This window comes from Schistocerca serialis, chromosome 2, assembly GCF_023864345.2.
Source record: "Schistocerca serialis cubense isolate TAMUIC-IGC-003099 chromosome 2, iqSchSeri2.2, whole genome shotgun sequence".
NCBI classification, from domain to species: Eukaryota; Metazoa; Arthropoda; class Insecta; order Orthoptera; family Acrididae; genus Schistocerca; species Schistocerca serialis.
This window is the reverse complement of record NC_064639.1, coordinates 911,945,458-911,957,481: the sequence shown is the minus strand read 5'-3', so window position 1 is coordinate 911,957,481 and position 12,024 is coordinate 911,945,458. Positions and strand designations below refer to the sequence as shown.

Below are 12,024 nucleotides of genomic sequence, written 5' to 3'. Positions count from 1 at the left end.
TTTCTACAGTGTTAGAAAGGCCTATTTTGTTTTATCAAGCAGACAGTGACCAAATAGACGTAATCAGATCGAGAAACCACAGAAGCCTTGGGTACTATTTGTATTAACAGCTTACGCAGTATTAGACAACGATATTTCGATTTTTCATGTAGCAAAACGTTTGACGAACTATCATAGTATTGCCCCAGTTCGGAAATATCGTAGATCCGGGGTTGATGCGCAGAGCAGTCTGAGTTATAGTGGGGCACTGGGTAGTCTCCACATGACCCGTGTTTACATTTAGTGATTTTGCTGTTTCCTCTTCATTTACTGCTCTTACGTCAAATGAAAACGAAACGTATTTCTGTGACCGGGAGCTATCAAGTGAATTAAAATACATTCACATAATTACGGAAGGCTAATATATGTTATTAGTTTCAGATTTTATTTTATTTCCACTTTTCTGACAGTCATGCATTAATCGCCTTGTAGAACAACGCATTCAATGTGTTTGAAACGAAGTGTTTAGTTCCATACTATTGGCTAATTTCAACTGCTCGCTGCATTTCAAGTACACGTTTTCATCTTGTAGCACATATGGCATTATGCCATAATAAAGAATCAAAAATAAGTTAATACAGTACTGGTACTCCAAGAAAATGTACATCCCGAAACCCACACTGAAAAGCTTAATATCAGGTTGAGGCCTACTTCATTGGGAATCTGGACATACGAATGTGCTCTTTAAGTCTGCACTTTAAATGTGCCATTTTAATATGGTTTACGAAATTCCGATGCTCTTGGAGTATCCTCTGATGTCTTGTTTCTTTTATGACATAATGTAAGATCTTTTAATGTTTTACACGTACGAACATATGGGCTTCCTGCATCATAGTAACTGCCAAAGTGCGGTGGCGCCTGTTATCTGGCACTCTCTAAAACTTTACTTTCAGAGTAAATTTCCTTTTACCCAAGTTGAACTATGTGCGAGAATGCACGATGACTTTCTTAAATCACAGAGTGTTTGATGAAGAGCCATTTAGAAGTATTTCGAGCCCAGAAGATCAGACATTCATGTCGTTACTAATAGCAAATTGATGAGGTGCTATGGGAAGTTCTCTCTCCTCTGCGGTAGCTAATTTATTTGTGGAAAACTTTGAGGACAGGTCACTGGACTCGGCTAAAAATTTTCCTGCCACGTTTGTGTGATCTATCTTAAAGTGTAACACGCGCAAAAAATATCAACATTGTGTGTGAAATCTTAGCTTCTCTTGCAGCTTATTAACCTTAGAGACCAATATTATATGTGAAAGCTTTGCTTTTCCTGTAGCAACACTATGTATTTTAATTTAAAACATTAACTTTTCCTGTTTGTGTATCTGCGCTACTTAACAGTGATGTTGCTATTAGCTGACTATATCACGTGTCTTGGGGAATGAATATCCGCTGTCATCGGCTGGTGAGATCGCGTGACGTGAGCTATATGACTGGTTTACAAAGGCGCATTGCAATCACGATTACAATGGTTCCGAAAGTAACATGTGGTGTTTGGTGTAATTCCAATTTATGCTTCCGTAATACGTACGTGTTGCTGCACATCAAAAATCTTTCCAAAAAAGTGTGTTTTCATCCGGGAGAAAGTGTATTTATAACCAGGAAATCCGGGAAAAATCCGGGAATTTTTTTTTCTTGTCCGCGTATACACCCTGTTGATGTTACTTCTGAAGATAGACAGAAGGAAGTCAAACTTACTATTACTACATTTGTAAACTTATTTGAAAATGTTGACTGGAGTACACTGTTTGAAATTCTCAAGGCAGATGGGATGAAATACAGGGAGTGAAAGGTTGTGTACAGCTTGTATGAGTTGAAGGGCCTGAAAGGGAAGTGGCAGATGAGGAGGGAGTGAGACACAGTCAGTAGTCTATCTCCCATGTTGTTCAATCTGTACACTGAGAAAACAGCAAAGGAATCCAATTAGAAATTTGGAAATGGAATTTAATTTCAGAACAAATAAAAACTTCGAGGTTTATTGACCACATTCCTGTTCTGTCAGTGATTGAAGAGGACTGGGAAGATGAGTTTTACTTTTTATTCTGTAACATAACTGAGGTTGGCTGAAGTAGAGAGGACATAAAATGCAGACTGGTAATAGTAAGAAAAAGTTTCTCTGCGAAAGAGGAATTTGTTGTCATTGAATGTAAATTTGAGTATTAGGAAGTTTTTTCTGAAGGTATTTGTCTGGAGGTAGCCTTGTATGTAAGTCAAATGTAGACAATAAGCAGTTCAGAAAAGAAGAGAGGAGAATCTTTTCAAATATGGTATATCAGAAGAATACTGCAGATTAGATGAGTGGGACAGATTTTACTGAAGAAGTACTCTGTCAAATTGATGAGGGAAGGAAGTATCACAAGGTTTGCTTAAAAGAAGGGATCTTTTATTAGGGCACATCCTGAGGCATCAAGGAATCATTAATTTGTTAATGGAGAGTAGCTATGGGGTACAAAAATTGTAGAGGGAGACCAGAGCCAGACTACAATAAGCAGGCTAAAGCGCATGTAGGTTGCAGTAGCTCTAAAGATAGCTGCATCAAGTGTGTCTTTGATATGGAGACAACAACAAAAATGAAAAAGGCTGTATTGTGCAATGTTGGTGTGTGATTAGAAACCAAAATTCATTTGTTCTCTATCCATAGATTGCTTCTCGTTTTGGTATACACACATAATCCCTCTTAGAAAGACTGTACTTTACACTTTTTCCTTGTAATCAGTTTGTAGAGTAAGTTTTTACATAGTAACTTGTGTTGACACAATTCAACTATAAATAATTCTGCAGTTACCTAACCACAGTAAAGCATTAACTTTTTTAAAAAAAGCTGGTATACTGTTGTGTGGAATCATTAATTTGTTAATGGAGAGGGGCTATAGGGTGTAAAAATTGTAGATGGAGACCAAAGCGTGGCTACAATAAGCAGGCTAAAATGCGTATAGGTTGCAGTAGTTCGTACGAGGTGATGAGGCTTATGCAAGATGGACTAGTTTAAATAGCTGCATCAAACGTGTCTTCGATGTGGAGACAACAACAACAACAGTTAAGAAGGCTGTATTGTGCAATGCTAGAGTGTGATTAGAAACCAAAATTCATTTGTCCTCTATCCATTGACTGCTTCTCTTTGTAGTACACTGACTGTTGTTAACACTGTTTCCTCATAATCAGTTGTAGACATTTCAATTTGTAGAGTAAATTTTTACATATTAACTTGTATTGACACAATTCAGCTATAGATAATTCTGCAGTTATCTAAGCATAGTAAAGCATTATTTTTTATAAAAAAAAAGCTGGTATACTGTTGTGTTTCTTAGTATTTGAAAAGATTTGGGTGAATGATGATGTAGCAAATTAAATACAATGTTGTTGGTAGAGCACTTGCCTGCGAAAGGCAAAGGTCCCGAGTTCAAGTCTCGGCCCGGCACACAGTTTTAATCTGCCAGGAAGTTTCATATCAGCACACTCTCCACTACAAAGTGAAAATTTCATTCTACGATGTTGTTGTCTGCTACTTCAGCTGGGGTGGCTGCAGAGAGTACTTTCAAAGTACAGGGTATGGCAATGAAACCTGCCAATTTGAATGGGGCACTGTAAAGGGACTTGTAGTTGGTCAGTGGTGGGGATGGTCTCATTTGATATGGTGGATCGGAAAATGTGTTCACCACCTGCCTCTGAGGGATGAAATAGTGAAGGCAGCAGAGCATCAAGTAGGTAAAAAGACGAGGGCTAGTAGAAATCCTTGGGTAACAGAAGAAATATTGAATTTAATTGATGAAAGGAGAAAATATAAAAATGCAGTAAATGAAGCAGGCAAAAAGGAATACAAATGTCTCAGAAATGAGATTGACAGGAGGTGCAAAATGGCTAAGCAGGGATGGCTAGAGGACAAATGTAAGGATGTAGAGGTGCATATCACTAGGGGTAAGGTAGATACTGCCCACAGGAAAATTAGAGAGACCTTTGGAGAAAAGAGAGCCACTTGTATGAATATCAAGAGCTCAAATGGAAACCCAGTTCTAAGCAAATAAGGGAAAGCAGAAAGGTGGAAGGAGTATATAGAGGGTCTATACAAGGGCGATGTGCTTGAGGACAATATTATGGAAATGGAAGAGGATGTAGATGAAATGGGAGATATGATACTGCGTGAAGAGTTTGACAGAGCACTGAAAGACCTAAGCCGAAACGAGGCCTCGAGAGTAGACAACATTCCATTAGAACTACTGATGGCCTTGGGAGAGCCAGTCGTGACAAAACTCTACCATCTTGTGAGCAAGATTTACGAGAGAGGCGAAATACCCTCAGAGTTCAAGAAGAATATAATAATTCCAATCCATAAGAAAGCAGGTGTTAACAGATGTGAAAATTACCGAACTATCAGTTCAATAAGTTACAGCTGCAAAATACTAACGCGAATTCTTTAATGACGAATGGAAAAACTGGTAGAAGCCTACCTCGGGGAATATCAGTTTGTATTTCGTAGAAATGTTGTAACACGTGAGGCAATACTGACCCTATGACTTATCTTAGAAAATAGATTAAGGATAGGCAAACCTATGGTTCTAGCATTTGTAGACTTTGAGAAATCTTTTGAGAATGTTGACTGGAATACTCTCTTTCAAATTCTGAAGGTGGCAGGGGTAAAATACAGGGAGCAAAAGGCTATTTACAATTTGTACAGAAACCAGATGGCAGTTAGAAGAATCAAGGGACATGAAATGGAAGCATTGGTTGGGAAGGGAGTGAGACAGGGTTGTAGCCTCTCCCCAGTGTTATTCAATCTCTATAGTGAGCAAGCAGTAAAGGAAACAAAAGAAAAATTCGGAGTAGGTATTAAAATCCGCGGGGAAGAAATAAAAACTTTGAGGTTTGTTGATGACATTGTAATTCTGTCAGAGACAGCAAAGGACTTGGAAGAGCAGTTGAACGGAATGGACAGTGTCTTGAAAGGAGGCTATAAGATGAACATCAACAAAAGCAAAATGAGGATAATGGAATGTAGTCGAATTAAATTGGGTGATGCTGCACGAATTAGATTAGGAAATGAGATGCTTAAAGTAGTGAGTTAGTTTTATTATTTAGGGAGAATAATAACTGCTGCTGATCAAAGTAGAGAGGATATAAAATGTAGACTGGCAATGGCAAGGAAAGCGTTTCTGAAGAAGAGAAATTTGTTAACATCGAGTATAGATTTAAGTGTCAAGAAGTCGTTTCTGAAAGTATTTGTATGGAGTGTAGCCATGTGTGGAAGTGAAACATGGACGATAAATAGTTTGGACAAGAAGAGAATAGAAGCTTTCGAACTGTGGTGCTACAGAAGAATGCTAAAGATTAGATGGGTAGATCACATAACTAATGAGGAGGTATTGAATAGAATTGGGGAGAAGAGGAGTTTGTGGCACAACTTGACAAGAAGAAGGGACCGGTTGGTAGGACATGTTCTGAGGCATCAAGGGATCACAAATTTAGCATTGGAGGGCAGCATGGAGGGTAAAAATCGTAGAAGGAGACCAAGAGATGAATACACTAAACAGATTCAGAAGGATATAGGTTGCAGTTAGTACAGGGAGATGAAGCAGCTTGCGCAGGATAGAGTAGCATTGAGAGTTGCATCAAACCAGTCTCAGGACTGAAGACAACAACAACAACAACAACAACAACAACAACACCTGCCTCAGTAGCGACAATTCACTGCACAAGGAAGCAGCACACATTTTCCTTAGATGCCAACTTGTGTAATGGTCGGTTGATTGTTGTTGACAAGTGTACATTTCGTGTACATCTGAATTTTTCTGCTTGAAATTCTGTTCCTAACTGGCAGTCAATTGTTGTGTTGGTTGACACCTTAAGGCAACTGGAAATGTACGAAGAAGAGCAATAGATTTATCACAGTCTTTGAGGTGACAATACGATGGACAAGGGGGGATGACAAAGCAATGAGACGGTCATTTTTGTGATCTCCTCAGTGCTAGACATGCAAGCATACAGCTGCCCATTGTCTCTGATTGTTCTGTGAGCCGGATTCTTCATGATGACCCCAGTTTCCACCCAAACAAGTTGGCTGTGCTGAACAGGATTTGGTTGCATGGCAAAATTCATGTGAAGAATGGCTAGAAGAGTTGCCTCAAAATATGTCTTTTCATCTGTCTGGAACTGTGAATAAACAATAAACAAATCATCTGCTATTAAAGTGATAACATTCCCAGTAAACTTCAGGAGGGGCCCGTTCATTCAGAGTGCTTAATAATTTGGTGTGCATTGTTGAATGGTGGAGATCATTGCGCGCTCTCTCTCTCTCTCTCTCTCTCTCTCTCTCTCTCTGAAAAAACTCCATGCAGTAATTGTGAATGCTATGATTTGTGAACAAGATAACAGCTTTCTTGCCTTGTATTTAACAGATTTGTGACTGTGGCACACCATTCTGTACTGTAATGCATATTTTGCAGTAAAATTCCCTTGTTGTCTGATCTACTTGATGGTTGATCTTCTGTGGCCTGTGTGGTCCCCTGATGTAGCCACTTGTGACCTTTATGGAGATATCTATAACTCGTTGTTTATACCAATCATCCGAGGACTCTTGTACCTTTGAAGGAGAACATTTGCTCAAAAGTAGCCTGTTTGTAATTGACCGGCAACTTCAGAATTTGATTAAAACAATGGTGTAATTTGCTCGATATAATTTTTATAAAAGTGTAATTTTAAATTTCCAGTTATTAATAATGCAAAGCAGAAATCAGAATGTAAATACAATATTTTTTGTTTCATTGACCTTTTAAATTAGCAAGTTTTGTTGCTTCATCCTGCACACACAAAGCTAAAAAATATTGTTCACATGTTGAAACAAACTCTCTCTTTCATAAACTGTAGCAAAAACACTTAAATCGAGTAGCAACATTTTGAAAGAGCTTTAAATCCTGATGTATGGTACATAAGTTTGTATTTTGGATATCACAAGTAAAGTATGTGTAGTCTTTGAAAGCAAATAAGATAGTTACCATTTAAAGGTCTCTGAATTTAACACGTTGTGTTTACAGAAATATTATTACTATTTCACATGGGCAATTACTGGACCCTTCGTTTCAGATACAAATTTTTATGTAGTGACGATGAATAGAAAAAGCAACACCTGAAACTGAAATGAGCTTGGTCTCTGTCAACAGCTCTTTTATTTCCAGGAATGTTGTTGTTGTTGTGGTCTTCAGTCCTGAGACTGGTTTGATGCAGCTCTCCATGCCACTCTATCCTGTGCAAGCTTTTTCATCTCCCAGTACCTACTGCAACCTACATCCTTCTGAATCTGCTTAGTGTATTCATCTCTTGGTCTCCCTCTACGATTTTTACCCTCCACGCTGCCCTCCAATACTAAATTGGTGATCCCTTGATGCCTCAGAACATGTCCTACCAACCGATCCCTTCTTCTGGTCAAGTTGTGCCACAAACTTCTCTTCTCCCCAATCCTATTCAATACTTCCTCATTAGTTATGTGATCTACCCATCTAATCTTCAGCATTCTTCTGTAGCACCACATTTTGAAAGCTTCTATTCTCTTCTTGTCCAAACTATTTATCGTCCATGTTTCACTTCCATACATGGCTACACTCCATACGAATACTTTCAGAAATGACTTCCTGACACTTAAATCAATACTGGATGTTAACAAATTTGTCTTCTTCAGAAACGCTTTCCTTGCCATTGCCAGTCTACATTTTATATCCTCTCTACTTCGACCATCATCAGTTATTTTGCTCCCCAAATAGCAAAACTCCTTTACTACTTTAAGTGCCTCATTTCCTAATCTAATTCCCTCAGCATCACCCGACTTAATTAGACTACATTCCATTATCCTTGTTTTGCTTTTGTTGATGTTCATCTTATATCCTCTTTTCAAGACACTGTCCATTCCATTCAACTGCTCTTCCAAGTCCTTTGCTGTCTCTGACAAAATTACAATGTCATCGGCGAACCTCAAAGTTTTTATTTCTTCTCCATGAATTTTAACACCTACTCCGAATTTTTCTTTTGTTTCCTTTACTGCTTGCTCAATATACAGATTGAACAACATCGGGGAGAGGCTACAACCCTGTCTTACTCCCTTCCCAACCACTGCTTCCCTTTCATGTCCCTCGACTCTTATAACTGCCATCTGGTTTCTGTACAAATTGTAAATAGCCTTTCGCTCCCTGTATTTTACCCCTGCCACCTTCAGAATTTGAAAGAGAGTATTCCAGTCAACATTGTCAAAAGCTTTCTCTAAGTCTACAAATGCTAGAAACGTAGGTTTGCCTTTCCTTAATCTTTCTTCTAAAATAAGTCGTAAGGTCAGTATTGCCTCACGTGTTCCAGTGTTTCTACGGAATCCAAACTGATCTTCGCCGAGGTTGGCTTCTACTAGTTTTTCCATTCGTCTGTAAAGAATTCGTGTCAGTATTTTGCAGCTGTGACTTATTAAGCTGATAGTTCGGTAATTTTCACATCTGTCAACACCTGCTTTCTTTGGGATTGGAATTATTATATTCTTCTTGAAGTCTGAGGGTATTTCGCCTGTTTCATACATCTTGCTCACCAGATGGTAGAGTTTTGTCAGGACTGGCTCTCCCACGGCCGTCAGTAGTTCCAATGGAATACTGTCTACACCGGGGGCCTTGTTTCGACTCAGGTCTTTCAGTGCTCTGTCAAACTCTTCACGCAGTATCGTATCTCCCATTTCATCTTCATCTACATCCTCTTCCATTTCCATAATATTGTCCTCAAGTACATCGCCCTTGTATAGACCCTCTATATACTCCTTCCACCTTTCTGCTTTCCCTTCTTTGCTTAGAACTGGGTTTCCATCTGAGCTCTTGATATTCATACCAGTCGTTCTCTTATCTCCAAAGGTCTCTTTAATTTTCCTGTAGGCGGTATCTATCTTACCCCTAGTGAGATAGGCCTCTACATCCTTACATTTGTCCTCTAGCCATCCCTGCTTAGCCATTTTGCACTTCCTGTCGATCTCATTTTTGAGACGTTTGTATTCCTTTTTGCCTGTTTCACTTACTGCATTTTTATATTTTCTCCTTTCATCAATTAAATTCAATATTTCTTCTGTTACCCAAGGATTTCTATTAGCCCTCGTCTTTTTACCTACTTGATCCTCTGCTGCCTTCACTACTTCATCCCTCAAAGCTACCCATTCTTCTTCTACTGTATTTATTTCCCCCATTCCTGTCAATTGCTCCCTTATGCTCTCCCTGAATCTCTGTACAACCTCTGGTTCTTTCAGTTTATCCAGGTCCCATCTCCTAAAATTCCCACCTTTTTGCAGTTTCTTCAGTTTTAATCTACAGGTCATAACCAATAGATTGTGGTCACAGTCCACATCTGCCCCTGGAAATGTCTTACAATTTAAAACCTGGTTCCTAAATCTCTGTCTTACCATTATATAATCTATCTGATACCTTTTAGTATCTCCAGGGTTCTTCCATGTATACAACCTTCTTTCATGATTCTTAAACCAAGTGTTAGTTATGATTATGTTGTGCTCTGTGCAAAATTCTACCAGGCGGCTTCCTCTTTCATTTCTGTCCCCCAATCCATATTCACCTACTATGTTTCCTTCTCTCCCTTTTCCTACACTCGAATTCCAGTCACCCATGACTATTAAATTTTCGTCTCCCTTCACAATCTGAATAATTTCTTTTATTTCATCATACATTTCTTCAATTTCTTCGTCTTCCGCAGAGCTAGTTGGCATATAAACTTGTACTACTGTAGTAGGTGTGGGCTTCGTATCTATCTTGGCCACAATAATGCGTTCACTATGCTGTTTGTAGTAGCTTACCCGCATTCCTATTTTCCTATTCATTATTAAACCTACTCCTGCATTCCCCCTATTTGATTTTGTGTTTATAACCCTGTAGTCACCTGACCAGAAGTCTTGTTCCTCCTGCCACCGAACTTCACTAATTCCCACTATATCTAACTTTAACCTATCCATTTCCCTTTTCAAATTTTCTAACCTACCTGCCCGATTAAGGGATCTGACATTCCACGCTCCGATCCGTAGAACGCCAGTTTTCTTTCTCCTGATAACGACATCCTCTTGAGTAGTCCCCGCCCGGAGATCCGAATGGGGGACTATTTTACCTCCGGAATATTTTACCCAAGAGGACGCCATCATCATGCAATCATACAGTAAAGCTGCATGCCCTCGGGAAAAATTACGGCTGTAGTTTCCCCTTGCTTTCAGCCGTTCGCAGTACCAGCACAGCAAGGCCGTTTTGGTTATTGTTACAAGGCCAGATCAGTCAATCATCCAGACTGTTGCTCTTGCAACTACTGAAAAGGCTGCTGCCCCTCTTCAGGAACCACACGTTTGTCTGGCCTCTCAACAGATACCCCTCCGTTGTGGTTGCACCTACGGTATGGCTATCTGTATCGCTGAGGCACGCAAGCCTCCCCACCAACGGCAAGGTCCATGGTTCATGGGGGGGGCCAGGAATGTTATGTAGTTAATTAGTTAAGGCTTTGCAGGAATGTTATGTAGTTAATTAGTTAAGGCTTTGCAGGCACTTCTGCTATCTAGTCCAAGCTCATCTAAATGTTAGTTTTATGTACTATTGTATGATTATGTATTTTACTGGTTTGATTTACGCATTTCTTTATCATCAGGTTGCCAGATAATTTTGAAAAAGGAGTATGATGGCATGGTTCTTCAGCTTCCAAAAGCAACCCGAAACTTTTATGTTGATGGACACAAACCAAAACCTCACTAAAGTGTTCTCTTAACTATATGAACATATTTGTGCCTGTGTAGATATTTTGTGTGTGTTGGTTTTTATTTTTAATGTACTCTATGGCTACAGTTTTGTATAAATATGTTGTGCTCCAGCATAATGGGAATCTCACACAGAAAGCTAGTATAGACATAAATGTTGTAAATATATTGTAATGAAGAGTAATTGTAAAGTAATTTGCAACAGTATTTCATGAAAAGAAAATATTTTGTAAGAGATGTAAATATATGTATATTGCAAATTAAATGCGTTGTTTGTGAACTTTATTTAAGAAATGAACTAACATTCCATTCTGTCAAGTTTTAAACCTGAATTATCTTATGCAGTGTACCAGTGATCAATGTTTACAAGACACTAACTCTGGCCAAGTCATAGAAATTAGAACTATTAACGTATAAAGCATTTAGAATATGTGACACAATAATAAACCAATTATTGTGCCCAAGTAAGAGAATCACACCTCTATCTGTGTATCATGCAAGGGGTACTCTAATTTTGACATTAATATAATTCACATGAGTGTCAATGACTTCTCACAAAATAGTTGGCAATGAGAGTGGGCAGCCACATAAAAAGACTGAAAAATGCACCCCGTGCCTCACAAAAGCTCGCATGCATGCACACGTGCACGTACCCACCCGCCTGCCCACCCCCAGCTCCCCCCCCACACACACATGGGGTGGGAGGTGTATCTTCCAAGCTTCTACCTCATGACAACATAATTTACTTGTTTGGATCCTGGGTGGTTCCACAGCATGACATACTCCTTCCCAAGATCTTGTTGAATTAAAATCTACTTATCTTAAGTGTGCATTATATCCTTTTACACCACATGAGTATCCAGAGTCATGTTTGATTTGGGCTCATTTTTCACTCAAGGACTGCTTGATGTTTCTTCTTCTTCATCATGCCTGCTCAACAAAAATTTTTGTATTTAGTTGTTGCTCTCTCATTCATGGTTGGTCTATTTAACTTGTATGTCCATTTGGTTACTCAGAGCACTCCTCGTGCTTCGTATTTTCTGTGTTATCGTGTACTGTTTTTCTGTGACCAATGGGAAGGATAGATAGCTGCTCACCATATAGAGGTGGCTAAGCATAGACAGGCACAGTGAAAAAGAATGCTAGAAATGTTCAGCTTTTGGACTAAGTTCTTCATCATCAAAAGTAGAAAACACACACACACACATGCACACACACACACACACACACACACACACACACAC

At 39.1% G+C, this 12,024-nt stretch overlaps 1 protein-coding gene across 2 annotated transcripts in view; it reads left to right on the top strand.

The window, feature by feature from the left end:
* LOC126458274 (adrenodoxin-like protein 1, mitochondrial) overlaps window positions 1-11,045 on the top strand; it is a 67,580-nt gene extending 56,535 nt beyond the window's left edge. For both annotated transcript variants that reach the window (XR_007585606.1, XM_050095203.1), the window contains one exon: window positions 10,675-11,045. Coding sequence is in view for 1 of the 2 variants with exons in the window: in XM_050095203.1 (XP_049951160.1) it covers window positions 10,675-10,778 (104 nt within the window). In the remaining variant the exon portion in view is untranslated. The remainder of the gene's footprint in view (window positions 1-10,674) is intronic.
* Window positions 11,046-12,024: the final 979 nt, after the last annotated feature.